Source organism: Aythya marila (genome assembly GCF_965140915.1).
Source record: "Aythya marila genome assembly, chromosome: 13".
NCBI lineage: Eukaryota > Metazoa > Chordata > Aves > Anseriformes > Anatidae > Aythya > Aythya marila.
In genome coordinates this window covers 15,130,293-15,145,586 of record NC_139054.1, presented here as the reverse complement: position 1 = coordinate 15,145,586, position 15,294 = coordinate 15,130,293, and the positions used below count along the sequence as shown (strand labels likewise).

The window sequence follows — 15,294 nt, the reverse complement described above, 5'->3', positions numbered from 1 at the left end:
GAGGCATCTTGGCAAGCTGTGCTCCAGCCTGGCTGGGACAGGGGCTTTCCTTGCCCCGGGGATGCGCTTTCCCTTGGGACGGGATTTGTTGCAACCCAGGGCACTGCTCAGCTTTAGTTTGGTCTGTAAAGCAGTCTGCCCTGGCCTGCACCCCCTCGAGAAACCTGGTCCAGAGCTGGCCAAGGCAGGATCTGGCCCCAGAGCTGGGGCCCAGATAGCACTGAACTATCCTGTGCTTTAGGAGACACAGCGGGGACACCAGCAGAGGATCCAAATGGAATCCTTCTATTGCTGCAGCTCTAGCAAAGCAAAGAAAAAGGTGAGTGTAGGATTTCTTTTTTTATTATTTATTTAATTTTTTCATGTTTGAATATTTCTCATCTGATACCAGGGGGGACAGCAAAGGACCTTCACCTGAACCCAAAAGTCTACAGCCCACAAAGCATGGAAACCACTGACAGCTGTGGTGCGACCACAAGGTTAGTTAAGAGCCTGTGCAAGGGAAATCAGCACAGGCTAGGTCACTGGTTCTTTTAAATATATATAAAAAATCAGAATATATATATATATATAATTTTATTTATATATATATATGTTGCAGGAAGAATGGCCGAAAACATGACAGACACCAGTATGGTCAGATCATGCTCTCTCTTTATTACCAAAATAGCCTGATTCTCATAGCAAACTTAACATGGACGGATAGTGTCTCACACAAGATTATCAGTCAAAATGCACTCCGACAGACAGCTGCAAGAAAACAACCCCCTTGTGATTAGCAGTCACACAGATCTTGTCCTTGAAGCCAGCTGCTGGCAACAATATTTTTCTAAATTCCTCAATTGGGCAGTATAGGAACACTGTCATGGGAACTCCTCGTAGTCGCCCTCGTACCTTGGTTTGATCAGCTGAAACAAGTCATGGTCTCCTTGCTGTTCTAAAAATCACTCAACATTTATATAAATATATATATGAAAATATTTATATATATATAAATATATAAAAATAGAAAAGGAGAGCTTGCCAACCACAATAATAGTCAGTACCCAGGAAAGGGCACCTGCAAAGAGGTAGACCAGTGTGGGATCTGTAATCACATATTGCCAGCCGTACCCTGGGGTGCACCAAGCACGGCATCGCTAGTCGGTCGAGGGAAGGAATTGTCCTGCCTGCCTGCCCTGCGCTGGTGCGGCCTCACCTCGAGTGCTGTGTGCAGTTCTGGGCACCACAGCACAAGGACACGAAACTGTTGGAGAGTGTCCAGAGGAGGGTGATGAAGATGGTGAAGGGCCTAGAGGGGAAGACGGCTGAGGGCACTGGGCCTGGTCAGCCTGGAGAAGAGGAGGCTGAGGGGGGACCTCATCGCTGTCTGCAGCTTCCTCATGAGGGGGAGTGGGGAGGCAGGTGACCTGTTCTGTGTAAACACCAGTGCAGGGGGGACAGTGTTAAGCTGAGGTAAGGGAGGTTTAGGCTGGACATCAGGGTGAGGTTCTTCACAGGTTCCCCAGGGAAGCAGTCACTGCACCAAGCCTATCTGAATTTAAGAAGAGATCGGACTCAGGCACATGGTCTAAACTTTTGGGTAGACCAGTGCGGTGCCAGGAGTTGGACTTGATGATCCGCATGGGTCCCCTCCAACTCGGGATATTCTATGGTTCTATGATTCTATGCAGAAAATGTAGGTTTAATTAGCACCATATATGGATAAATTGTGGGAAATGTAGAAAAAGTAGGTTTAGTTAGAAATGTGGATAAGACTCGTGAAAAAACAGGAAGGGAGTGCTGAAGACAAGAGAAATGTGGGGGATGCGAGTCACCACAGAGTCTGAGGCATACGGGAATAACAAGAGGAGGTAAGAGCAAGGACTGCCACGAGGCCCAGGAAAGAGGAAAGCTACAAAGTGTGACCAAAACCCAGCATGGGAACAGGAGGTTGCAATAAGGTACCCACCAGCCTGAGAAATACAAGGATCAAAGGACTGTAAACGGGGCTGGAGGATTTGTGGAAGGAAAACCTCTGGAAGGAAAGTGTGTAAAAGGAGCATAGCCGGGTTGCAATAGAGACTTGATCACACGAAGAGTCTGTGCACTCGGTCACCACAAATGGCACCCAACGTGGGGCACAACGAGTGAGGCTGTAGCAGCCCATTCCAGTGGCAATGCCCAACCCAACCGCAGCTGGAGGAAAAGGAAAGGCTCTTGAGCACCATCACTGATCTGGAGGACAGGAGATGAGCGGTCGGGAACTACGGGAAGCAAAAAGAGCAGCAATCTAACCTAGATGTATTACAAAGAATCCTTAAGACTCAAAATCATCCAGTATCCACTTTGGCACTAGTTCAGTTTCTGGAATGGCCTAGGAGGAATGTACCAGATTTTCCAATGACTGATTCTTCTGATGTCACTCCCCAGGTGGTGATAAATCCACCCGTGCTGTTCTGCAGGAAGGCAGATGGATGCTTCCCGGTGAGTATTGAATATTCATCGTACCATTACAAGTATCTGCAGCACCCAGAGAAGGAGACACCTGATCTGTACAGGAAGTCACCAAGGTGGACGTGGTCTGTAAGCTGTGGGTGACCTCCTGGGGGTCCGGCTGCTGCTGCCTCTCCTGATTTTTCTTGTAAGCTGAAAACAAAGGAGAGGGCATCAGCTCCTGGGTTTGCAACACCACCCTGAGCTTCATGGGGACATGTGAAAATGCGACTGCAGGGAAGAATGGGTTTTGGAGGCTTTCACGTGGCCAAACCCCTCTGTGTCCAAAACCAGATCTCTGTTTTGGATGGAGAGCCAGAAGGCAGCACAGAGACAGACACCCACCTTGCCTGCAAGCCCCTGCACCTCTAACCTACCAGCCCTTGGTAGGTTAGTGCAATATTTCTTGTATTTCCGATTCCCAATTGTTCTGCACACCCTGGCAAAGCAGGGGTCCCCTTCCCACCCTCTCTTCAACACGTAATGGAGCCTCCTCCGCACTCATTCTTGCAGGAGATGAGAGTTGAGCACACATTTCTGGGGAGTCACACTGTGGGCTCACTACTCTTCAGGTCAGTGACCAGCTGGGCACCAGCCCGCATCTCCTGAGTCAGGAGGAGAGCAGAAGAGCATCCTCCACATTTGGGAGGAGAAACTCGCTTTCCACGAACACCTCCTTGAGGATCCCTGAGTGAAGCAGAGGCACATTGCCTCTTGTCTCAAGACCTGCTGCCAGGGGAAGGGAGCTGAGAGCGGGGTCTCAGTGATGGAGCAGGTACTTGGTGTGGCTGGATGGAAACCTCTGGGCTACTTACACCACAGGAAGAGGAGCAGCAGCATGGGGAGGACTGCCACAGCAGGAATGACGAAGCCAATGGTCAGATTGACATCCTCTGAGCAGCCCCGCTCTGCCAAGGAGACAGTGAGAACTTGTCAGTGGTTGCTCTCCTGCCCCCCTTGAACATCTACAGAACATGAAGGTCATTCAGAGCATCCTGGTGTTTCACGCTCTGGAGCTCCAGGGGCAAACCTTGCCCTGCTGTGACCTCCCGGCTAAGCACAGGGCTTGCCATGACTGCATCAACTACAGCCTACAAAGCCACCCAAGGACTTTCTCTTCCCTGGCTGAGGCCAGTCCCACCCCGAACACCCCACCTCTCCCCAGAAGGAAGGCGACCAAGGCCACACGTGGTGCCAACCCGGCCGCCCATTACCGTGGAGCTGATGGAAGTTGTGGAGCAGGAGGCTGGTGAACAGCAGGTTGACTACCAGCGTCGTGGCTGTAATGCACAGGATGACATGGTGCCCTGGGAGAGGGGAGAAGTTCTGGTGGATGGGAGAGAAATGGGAGAGGAGGGCAGGCCAGCACGGGGAGTTTGCTCCCAGGCTCTCCTTGGGCCTTTTGCACCGGAGGCTTAGGCCACTGACAGCAACTCACAGCCTTTGGACCTGAAGTATGTGAGCACTGCTGGTCTGCACGGCGACATCGCCACCGCCGTCAGTGCCATGGCCACGATCCCAGCCGAGAGGATAAGCCCGAGCAGGATGAAGGCAGCAGAATGACCTGTGGGGAGCAGAATTAAACAAGGAGGTGAGATGGGAAAGCTTCTCCTGGCCAAGGCAGACACTACAGAGCAGGGAACCCTGACATTGATTCTCCAAACCCAACAGCACTGCATCAGACAAGGATGCTGCTGGAGAGACCTGGAGGTCTTTGGTGTCATCAAAGATAAGACACGGGAGAAATGAAGAACAACTCAGTTTAAATGAATCCTACCATCTTCCTGCATCCAGATGACAGAGGCAGCCAACAGGAGGAGACAAGAGGTGCACAGCAGCCCCAGGATGGACATCATTAACCATTCCCACGCTTCCTTTCCTGGGAAAAAGGCAAATATCTTTGAGTTAGGGCTCGGAACCTCACCAAGGGATCCAGGGTGCAGCCTGGGAAGGGAAGGTGAACACCAAGCACACATTTCCCTTGTAAAGAATCAAATTCCCGAGATTTGGAAACCTCAAAGACAAACGCTGGTGGACTTCAAAGGCTTTTGGTACGCTTCTAAAGGGCTTTGTTTGACTTGAGGAGGAACCATGAGATGCGAGCCAGATGGGAGGACTTGCTGTTGGCTAGGTCTTATGGTCTCTTTTCTGCTAACCATCATGCTGCTACAGAAGCACCCACATCAACCCGTAAGCTTGGGTATGGGTGCACAGCAGTTTGCACCATCCTGACCCAAACACCAGTGTGCTTGGTCGCCAAACCCAATGCCACGTGGCCCTTGGTCAGCTCTCAGCACCTCCACGCAGGAAGCTCTTTGTGTCCTGCCCTTTCTATTTCTCCCCAGGGACTCCTGAGGACAGAGAGGAACAACTCCTATGCCTCATACCATGATACCTGCAGGTGGCCCAATTTCTCCCAAAGCCATTCGGGATTACTGCTGCTAGGAAATTTTATTTTCTGTTCAAACCACAGAACCATAAGAAGAAGTGCATGAACTCCACGACCATCGAGCAAGCTTCCTCCAACTACCGCGGTGAGTTCGGAGAGAAGGGGCTTGCCTCGCCCCCTGCCCTCTCCACGGCATGGAGAGAGGAGCTCAGGCGTGGGCACTCACCGAGTCTGAGCTTCCCCAGCTGAGAGAGCCGGATAATGAAGAGGACGGCAGAGATGGCAGTGAGCACCAGCGCAGCAGCGGATGTCATCTGTGCAGCACGGGCAGGAGGAGTAAGACCTGCATGGAGGACAACCCCACAACATGGAGCAGCTATCCCAGGAGTCTGCAACAAGCTCGAAACCCTAAAGGATTACTGGGTTTCCTTGCGTGGCAGATCCCACAAGAGGCAGCTGAAACCTGCGAGGGTCTCAGGGACAAAGTGCTGGTGCCCAGACCTGCTAGAGATGAGAAGACAGAGCGGGCTTGAGCTGGCACCTAAATGCACAAAGGCTGCAGGTCCAAGTGAGACAACAGCCAACGAACAATCCATCTGCCAGCCCCAGGAGCACAGCAGAGCTGCTGGGGGTCTCGTCCAGGTACCTGTGGGCTCAGGGCTGGTGTGACAAGGTGGCAAACCACTGGACCCACCCCAGCAGGGCAATGCTAACCTGTCACGGTCAGCTTGAGGGCTGCCTCCTTCCAGCTTATGGAGTTGTTGATTACGCAGGAGTAGGAGCCGCAATCCGACTTCTCTGCCTTCCTGATCTGCAGCACAGTGGTCTTCCCAGTGATCTGACTGAACTTTTCGGGAGGAAGGGGATGTCCATCCTTCTTCCAGGAGACATCAGCCACCGTTCCTTCTGGCAGCACGCAGGTCAGGTTGATGAGTGAACCGTCCAGGTTTGAGCTGCTCAGGAGCTTGGGCTGGGGCAAGGGCTCTGGAAAGCAGAGAGCGACATGGCAGCACTGCCTGGGATTGCCTCTCCTCCCACCTTAAACCCGCCCCGCATGAAATGTCAGAACAGCAAGCCCCACGCGGGGTGAGCAGCACCTCCCCTTCTCATTCGCACCTCAGCTCAGTGCCTCGGTTGAGTCTGGCAGGGCAGAAGACAGTGCAGGAGCAGGGCAGCATCCACCAAGCTCAGAGCCGATGTCCCAGCCGCTGCCCTTAAGCCACGGCACCTCCCCAGGGGTGGGCAGCACCAGCCCCTGGAGCTCAGGCATGGCACCCTGGGGCCACGGACACCGACCCGACAGAGCTGCACCTTGGGATTATGCTGGGAAGTGATGACGGGGACTTTATGGACACTTCCAAGAGGAGAAAGCTGCCCCCGCACAGCAGTGGGGTGGAGGGGTGCTCTGGCACAAGGACATGGACGTATTAGAAGAGTCCAGAGAAGGGCCACAACAGAGATGATCAGGAGCTGGAGCACCTCTGCTATGGACACAGGCTGAGAGAGTTGGGGGTGTTCAGCCTGGAGAAGAGAAGGCTCCGGGGGGACCTTTTACCAACCTTCCAGTACCTAAAGGGGGCTACAGGAAAGCTGGGGAGGGACTCTTTGCCAGGGAGTGGAGTGATAGGACAAGGGGTAAGGGCTTTAAACTAAAAAAGGGTAGCTTTAGATTAGATACAAGGAAAAAAATCTTTATTACAAGGGTACAGAGGCACTGTCACAGGCTGTCAGGACAAGCTCTGTGTGCCCCATCCCTGGAGGTGCCCAAGGCCAGCTCAGATGGGGTTGGGGGCAGCCTGGGCTGGTGGGAGGAATCACTGCCCATGGTGCCTGCAGCATTTGGGGTTGCTCTTAGCTACATCTGGACCTCCACCTGGGAGCAACCACATGCTCCTGAAATCTTCCTTCCCTGGATGTCCTACATGCAGGGTGCTCCCGCAGTGCTGCTGAGCTCCAGGAAAGGGCAATGCAAACCAGGGTGAGCTCTCGTTTCTGTTTGTCCTGCAGGGAAGTGCAGAGGAAGAGGAAGGCAATGCTGGTGTGAAGGGAGAGGCTGCAACGCTTGGTGAGAAATCCTGTCTCTGGAGGGCATTTTATGACATTCACCTCCTGTGAGCAGCTGCTCATGGTGAAGGAAGCAGGTACAAGAACGGAGGCACTGAGCAGCCACGATTCCCAACCCATAGCTCAACCCACAGCCAGATTCAGTCTCAGAATACATTACAACATTTCCCAGCAATTCTTCTGGGGTCTCCAGTCCATGTCATTCAAGGCAGTAATGAAACCAGAAAGTCCTCCTCTAGTCCACTTCACGGGAGGCATGCCTGTGCACCCTACTGATGGCAAATCCTACTGATGGTCAGAGAAAAACATCCTTTCAACCAATTTTTGACTTACTGATCACTCTAAGAGTGGTTGATGCTGCTTTGTCCTGCAACAAGTTAACTGTTGCTTTATAGATGCCACTGTCCGTCTCTCGCAGCTTCTGCAGGACAAGGGAGCCGTTGTTTCGGTAGAAATCCACTCTGCCTTTGTAAGCTGGGTAAATGGTTACTGACTGCGTCTCTGTGTAGTACTGCAGGATTAATTCGGGGATGTTCTCTCTTATGTATTCCCACTCGGCCAAGCTGATGTTCCTGATAGCTGGTGCGTGCATCGTGACAGAGGATCCTTCCTCTGCCCAGAGCTTTGTGATTTCTGCTGCAATAGAGGACACCTGCAGAAGCAGCAGCAGGTCTGAAAACAGGAGAGAACCAAAGTAGGGTGGGTTAGTTCTAAGCAAAAGCCAAGGGTCAAATTCTTATGCTCTTCTTGGAAAGGCCCCAAATGACTTCTTGAAACCCATTGTGCACGTCTGATTTCCGTCCTCCCTTTTTTCTTTTTAAGAAAAAAATCATAACATTATGGGCACGTTATAAAAATGGTTTGTAACTGGTTCAAGTATTTCCTTGCTTTTTGGAATGAAAACAACAGGAATCGGGCTCCTTCGGGGCTTCTGCATGTCAGGAGCTGCTCAGTGGGACCACGTTCAGCGTGGCTTCACCCCTGGACCTCACCCAGTTCCCTCAGCACCCGAACCTGGTGGGACCCAGGCACGGTGAGGCTGCAGCACTGGGAGGCTCCTGCCAGGATGCTCACACCTCGACCAGCCCTTCTGCAGCACAGAGGTGCAAGCGAGCGTGGCAATGCTGCAGGTGCCCGCTCTCCACCTCTCCCAGGTCTGCTGCAGCAGGAGGGCTGCGCGGTGGTACCCAGCCCAAGGACAAGTCCCCTCTCACACTCACAGCCTGCGAAGGACATGACAAAGAGCCACAGGGGCTTTCAAACCGGCACAAGGGTGGAGCTCCTTCTGCAGCAACGCTCTCAGGAGGGTCACTAGCAGCGATGGACCAGCCTGGGAACGACACCGTGAAAAGCACCCTCAGCACCATCAGCACTTCCCACGCACTGCCAGCCGATGGCAACACAGGCAGCAGTGCTGGTGCTTTCTGCAGCCCTCCCTTCACTGCAGCTTGGCAGTGCTACAGCTCTGCCCCATCCCTTCAACACCCATTTGTAGAGCCGCTGCCCATGACGGCCGTGCCCCTGCCTGTACAGAAACACTTCTCTGGTTGAACTCACTCCCTCACTTCCTCAGGAAGATTTAGCTCCTGAGCTTGTGTGTGGCTGCAGGCTCTGCACCTGCCATATCCGTCATCGTGGTGACTTGGAAAACCCCAATCACATCCCGTTCCCTTTGTGCAACTGATCACAAGAACAAACTGTCTGCACCTAACACATTTTGCAGTGGGGTGCAACACTGCTCGAGGCTGGTTTGCAGAGCTCAGATGTAATCATTGGCTTTTGGATGACAGAGACCAAATTTACTGCTCTTTTTTTTTTTTTTTTTTAATATTTTTATTTTTTTTCCTGCTGTTTTGCAAAGCACTGGAGCAAAGATGACGTGGGAGGAGCTGATATTTTTTGTCAAAGGGACAAAATTTAATGACCTGTAATTAGAGCCTCAGATGGGACACAAAGATTTTAAGATTTATTTTTTTTTTAAGATTTTTTAGAGACATGGTCTGTTTTAGAGACAGCCTGAGGCTGGTGGGAAAGGAGCTTCTCATGCAGAGACGAGAACCTGTGCAGGAGGATGGGCCCACTCCAGAGAGACATTACCTCCTGGCAGCATCCAGCTGGCTTCCATGGACCCCTGCAAACATCAGAGCAGCATCTGAAGGAAAAGAAGAAAAAAGCCTTTTCAACCATGGAGCTGCTTCTGGATCACTCCAAGCAGGTGCCCAGCCCAGCATCCTCACCCCAAGAGCAGCCAAAACCCAAGGGAAGAGGAAACATGCCAGGCACATTGTGTTCACCCCTGTGATGGAGCTGATGGCCTGGCTTCTGCCCTGCTAAAAGGATTTTGAGAAATGAGGTTTCAGAGGTGCAGGACTTGCCCTCATATTTCATTGAATTTCTCCCTGCCAGGTCTATCTGGATGGCAGCACAGCCTTCCGGCCTGTCAGCCACTCCTCCCAGTTTTGTGTCTCTGCCTTCTCTTCTTCATCTTCTGTCACCAGGGCACCCACCTCATTCAGCAGTGGCCCTAAATTGCCTCTAGTGTTAGTTTTATCCACAATGAATTTGAAGAAGCCCTTTCTGTTGTCCTTGACCCCTCTCGCGAGGTGTAATTCTAGGGAGGCCGGAGCTTTCCTGGTTGCCTCCCTACATCCTCTGACAACACCCTTATATTCCTCCCAAGTGGCCAGCCCCTCCTTCCATGATCTGTAGACCCTCCTCTTCCACTGGAGTTTGCCCAGCACTTCCCTGTTTAGCCATGCAGGTCTCCTGGCTCTCTTTCCTGACTTCCCACCTGTTGGGATGCTCTGATCTTGAGCTCGGAAGAAGCACTCCCTGAACGCTAACCAACTCTCTTGGGCTCCTTTTCCTTCAAGTACCCTCTCCCATGGGATTTCCCCTAGCAATTGCTTGAAAAGGCCAAAGTTGGCCCTACTGAAGGCCAGGGAGGCAGTTCTGCTCGATATTCTCTTTGTGCCACATGAGATCCCGAACTCCACCATCTCAGGGTCGCTGCAGCCAAGGCTGCCCTCAACCTTCACCACTTCAACCAGCCCCTCCTTGCTGGTGAGCACAAGACCCAGCAGTGCTCCTCTCCTAGTTGGCACATCCACCATTTGCATCTGGAAGTTATCATCAGTGCACTGGAGTGTGATATATGGAGTGATAATTCATGTCAAGAAAATGGTTGATGTTAGTAAAGAAGGGGGAGATGTGGGAGCATGGCCATGGGGGTCGGCTGTTGAGGGATTTTTGAAACAGCAAAGATCCCATGGCTTGCTGCAGCTGAGCAAACCAAGCTACCAGGATGACTATGAGAAGTTCCCACACTGCCCAATTGAGGAATTTAGAAAAATATTGTTGCCAGCAGCTGGCTTCAAGGATGGGATCTACATGACTGCTAATCACAAGGGGGTTGTTTTCTTGCAGGTGGGGTTGTTTTCGTGCAGTTGTTTGTCTGAGTGCTTTTGACCGATAATCTTGTGTGAGGCACTATCCGCCCCTGTTAATTTTACTATAGAAGTCAGGCTATTCGGGTAATAAAGGGCAGCATGATCTGACCATACTAGCGTCTGTGATGTTTTTGGCCGTTCTTCCTGCAACAGTCGGCAAACCACATGGTTAATGACAATATCAGACTGTTAACGATGAAGCCATCAGGAATGTAAAAGAGTTTAGAGGGATTAAAGAAGGGTGATTCAGGAGACACCATGCAGTCTTGGGTTGCTTATTCTCCAGCTATTAAGGCATACAAGTTGCTGGGTGTTTGCTGTTGCTGTTCTATGCAAAGTTCTTTGACCAATTAAAAGTTGTTTTCAAAAGAAACAACTGGGGCAAAGGGTATAAGAGGGGAGCCTGCCTTCAGGATAAAAAGGCAACACAATGTGATGAAGTTATGTCATCAATAAAGAAGTAGAAAGAAGGAATGAATAGGGACAGGCTAGCAGAACAGAGACCAGGACGGGAACAGGCACATTGATCACCTCACGAAGAGATGTTCGGCCGAACTCAGCAAACCACTCAGAGAAGCTCGTACAGAAAGTTGCTGGAAATGGGCGCACTGGAGCTGGAGAGAAGCTCGAGCTGAGAGAAGCGAACCTGTGCACACAACTGCCCCTCGCTGGTCAGCAGTTGCGCATTATGGGGAATCATACATCCTTAGGAACAAAGACTGTCCTGGTAACCTTACAGCTTATTCCTTTTATTAACAATCAGACAGTTTATGAGCCTCAAATATGGGACCAAATTGAGGTCAAGGTGTGGGACTGTGCAACTAAAAACGACAAGGTTGCAGTAGGATTGCTCGGCACCTGGTGAGCAGTCTCTGAGGCCTTAAAGAGCCGTGTGGGACCACAGTCAGAAACGTGGGGTTTGCCAGACAGTGAGGGAACTGCGGGCTCATCCACCGATCCTTCTGCTACACCATCACCCCCCCACCACTACAGCCATCTCAGACCTTTGCTGTTATGCTCCCTGGTGATCTGGACGTGCCTTTTGACCCAGGCCCTATTGGCCTTGAAAAGGAGACGGAAATGTTTCCCTTCGATCCAGGAGGAACAGGATACATAAGGCCCAAAGGCCGAGTTGCTTAACTTAAAGCATGATGTGTTGTTCCCATGACTAGCCCTGGAATTCTCTGGTGTTTGTAATCAAGAAAAGGAATGGAAAATGGAGACTGTTATATGATCTGAGAAAAATCAATGAAACGATGGAAGATATGGGAGCACTCCAACCAGGATTACCAACTCCAATTCTGCTCCCACAGTCATGGACATTAATAGTAATTGCCTTTAAGGATTGTTTGTGAAACACTTGCTTTTTAAAACTTTGCCATGTTTATGATTCATATCTATAGGCATACTCGGGGTTAATATGTAAAAGCAGTGTTCTGTATATTTAGAAAGTTCGATGTTAGCGTGTACGTGCTGGTAGAGCATAGACTCCCCGCGCACTCAGCGCTGTTTACTTGCCTTTTATAAATATTACTAAATTCAGATTCGGTTGAGACTTCATTTATTACAGGAGGAACCTCCGGGACTGTGAGTGGCTGGCTGAGGCCTTCCAGTAAATGTCAGGGTAGCTCAATTCCCCCACGATAAGCAGGGCCTGTGATCGTGAGGCTGCTATCAGTAGGAGGCCTCGTCAGCTTCCTTATCCTGGTCTGGTGACCTGTAACAGACACCCACAACACTATTCCCCACACCAGCCTGCCCCTTAATTCTCTCCCACAGACTCTCAGCTCTCTCCTCATCCTCCCCTGGGCAGAACTCAATACAACGTAGTTGCTCTCTCACATGAAGAGCAACTCCTTCACCTCGCCTTGATGGCCTGCCTGTCCTCAGCAGGACACACCAGTCCTCGGCCACAGCCCAGCCCTGTGAGCTGTCCCACCATGTCTGTGGAATGGCCACCAGGTCATCATCTCCTGACAAAACACGGATTCCTAACTCCTCTTGCTTCTTCCCCACGCTGGTGCCACAATCAGCCACTTTTTGGCTGTTTTTCTCTGGTATCCTCCAAAGTTTGGGCAATAAACTGTTGTGGTTTTTGACAGGAAAATGGGAAAGATATTTTGGTTTATGGTGTATGCAACTATTTTAAGGATGTAAGAACAGTGGCTGGGCAGAAAGCTGGCACCATTTATAGATGGAGAATTTCCTTTTTCCAGGCACATCCCAACCAGCATGGAAACGCCCTATTTTCCTGCTGGGGGCTGGAGTCCCTCCCAGCTCTCCCTGTGCTCATGGAGACACACTGAGGATCCCCAGGAGACGGAGAGTAAGGAAAATTTGGAAGAAGGGCGTGCAATGCAGCTCTTGTGTGACTTGCTGCTACTTTTTAAAAAAATGAATCCATCCTCCAGCAGATAAGATCTCATTCCTCAGAAACCTGGGGGAAACGGAGAAGAGCCCTTGGAAGGAAATGACTGCATAAGGCAGGCAGGTGGTTTTGTGTAACAGTGATCACACAGGCCATTGCATCTCAGTGAGACAAACACCTCCCACAGATATTTGTGGCATGAGAGGCAGTTGCAAACACAGAGACTTTTGATGAGGGCAGGTGTTTCAAGGAGTTTAGCTATAACACAGGTAAGGGAGGACAGGCTCATGAAGACAGATGGACATAAGACTACGATTAGCATCTCTTCTGTGCCTTGTCTTTCATTTCTACAAAACACTCATGAGGAAAAAATGAAGCAGAAGCACACTAGCCCGCTAGTGATTCACAAAGAGTACTTTGTAAGGCGTGTGCTTCCAGCCTATCAGCCCTGGGAGATGCATCAGCAGCGCCTATCAAGCCTCTTGCAGGGATGAGCTGCATGTTGAAAAGAGCTCCTTACAGGGAGCAGGGCTACACTACCAGCAGCCACCCCAACAAATAGGAACACTATTTGTGCCAGAGGAGCAACAGCAGCCCAGGGTCTTTCTTTGCAGGCTGGGGAGCCAGCACAGCCTTTAGAAAAAGGAACTGCTTTGCCCCAGCTGCAGCGGCTCTAACAGCTTCAAAAACAATCAAAAAAAATTGTGTGCGGGCTGACAGAAGCAGGATTGTCTGCAGCCAGCTTTGCCCAGCATTGCTCATGGGCCCCTCACTGCTGTGTGCCCTTGTGTTACCACTTTGCAGCAGCTGTGCAGGGCAAGCACAGAGGATGGGCAAGGAGCAGACCTGGTCGGTCGTTATCAGCCCTCACCAAGGGCTCAGACAGGGGAAAAAAAAGGCCTCATGATGGAAAGAAATAGCAGCTATGTGAAAATTCAGCTCTAGCACTCAGGACCATAGTTATTTTGGGGGGGGTTGGGGAGGTTCACAGATATTTCTTCTTGTTGACAGATCAAATATAAAAACCTCACTGCAAGATAAATTATCTGGAATGATCTATTGGACTCTCCTGACATGAAAAAAGATGCAAATCTTCAGGTCAAACATCCAGTTAGCAAATACGAATCCCTGTTGTGAGAGAGATGTAGATCAGCTATCCTTGTCTCACAAAGCAAAAAGAACTACCAAAACTGGTGAAAAGCAGAAAAAAAATGCTACTCACCGGTAATTAAACAGAAGGAAAAATCTTGCCTTGTCTTCTAAAAGTAGCAGCACAACTGTAGAGGAGCATGGCTCTTCGCAGCTAACGCAAACTGACAGGGAAATTCTTTTTCGTCCTGCAGGTTGTGGTCAAAACAAAAGCGAGAATACGCAAAAAGAAAAAATGTGTCGGGAACATTTAATGCAAAATTTCAGCCGTAAGCTCAATGATGAACATAGCTGGGGTGAGGAGGCTTCTCACAGTCCCACCCATGGCGCTGGAGGCAGGGAAAACCCAGCAATGGTTGTCAGGAGCTTTTACGTTAACCTCTGAGTTAAGCGTAAAGCCTTGCAAGATGCTGGAGCCGTGGAAAAACACAGGAATGGGCTGAGTGGAGACAGACGGGACGTTTATGAGCTCTGAACTCCACAGAGCACTTACAGGCAGTAAGTGTTTATTTGGTATTTAAGGGGCTGGATAGGAGGGGAAGCTGAGCTGGGGGAGCAGATCCCTGTGGGGGAGAGCAGCTGAAGCCCTAGGGGAAAGCAGGGGGGTCCCTCTGTCCCCATGGCTCCGTCCCCCTGACTTTATCCCAGTCCCCACCTCCCTGTCCCCAACCCCTTTTTGCGTTCCTAACCCTGTACTCACCTCGGTCCCGTTGTTCTCCTAAAATAGCAGCAGCAGCGCAGGGCTGTGCCTTCCCTGCAGCCTTGCTCCACCCTCCCAGCCATTAACCAATTAACCCCACCTTGCGGTTCCGCGGAGCCCCAGCACAGCTGTCCTAGCACCAGCTCGGATTCAGCACACTGAATCTTCCTCCCCCTCCTCAGAAGTGCAGGGAGGGAAAAATATAGTGAAAAAAATATTTATCTGCGGACGAAGCCACTTCCTCCTCCTGCTCCAGCGTGGAGTTCCTCCCATAAAACGCCCAAACTGTTCCCAGATGTGCTTCGCACAGGATGCAGCTCCCCAGGAGCTGCTCCACACACGGGTCCATAGCACAGGGTGCACCCATCAGAAGCAAACTGCTGCAACGTGGGTACCCCGTGGGCAGCAGCTCCCCCAGATGCCTGCGTGGGCTCCTCTCCACGGGCTGCAGCGTGGAGATCTGCTCCATGTGGGACCCATGGGCTGCAGGGGGACAGCCTGCTCCACCAGGGGCCTCTCCTCAGGCTGCAGGGGAACTGCTGCTGTGTGCCTGGAGCCCCTCCTGCCCTCCTGCTGCACTGACATTGGGGGCTGCGGGGCTGTTTCTGTCTGTGTTCCTCCTTCCTCTTCTCAGCTGCTGTTTTCAGCTGTTGTTCACAGTAGTTTGTGGGTTTTTTTTTTTTTTGTTGTTTGTTTGTTT

General features: G+C 51.1%; 1 protein-coding gene across 8 annotated transcripts; it reads right to left on the bottom strand.

The window, feature by feature from the left end:
- Nucleotides 1–341: 341 nt before the first annotated feature.
- On the bottom strand, nucleotides 342–15,193 carry LOC309883124 (uncharacterized protein). 8 transcript variants are annotated; one of them, XM_082770913.1, is made up of 11 exons: nucleotides 14,695–15,193; nucleotides 13,968–14,082; nucleotides 9,026–9,080; nucleotides 7,262–7,600; nucleotides 5,579–5,848; nucleotides 5,091–5,207; nucleotides 4,253–4,354; nucleotides 3,914–4,039; nucleotides 3,690–3,782; nucleotides 3,291–3,383; nucleotides 342–2,628 (listed from the first exon to the last, which is right to left on the bottom strand). In XM_082770913.1, exons 3-11 carry the CDS (start codon nucleotides 9,051–9,053, stop codon nucleotides 2,402–2,404), a joined length of 1,395 nt encoding a protein of 464 aa, XP_082627039.1. In that variant the 5' UTR covers nucleotides 9,054–9,080; nucleotides 13,968–14,082; nucleotides 14,695–15,193; the 3' UTR covers nucleotides 342–2,401. The 8 variants fall into 8 exon arrangements, with proteins under 8 accessions (XP_082627039.1, XP_082627036.1, XP_082627037.1 ...); XM_082770910.1 differs by lacking the exon at nucleotides 14,695–15,193 and adding an exon at nucleotides 14,595–14,649; XM_082770911.1 differs by lacking the exon at nucleotides 14,695–15,193 and adding an exon at nucleotides 14,388–14,489.
- Between the last annotated feature and the right edge of the window lie 101 nt (nucleotides 15,194–15,294).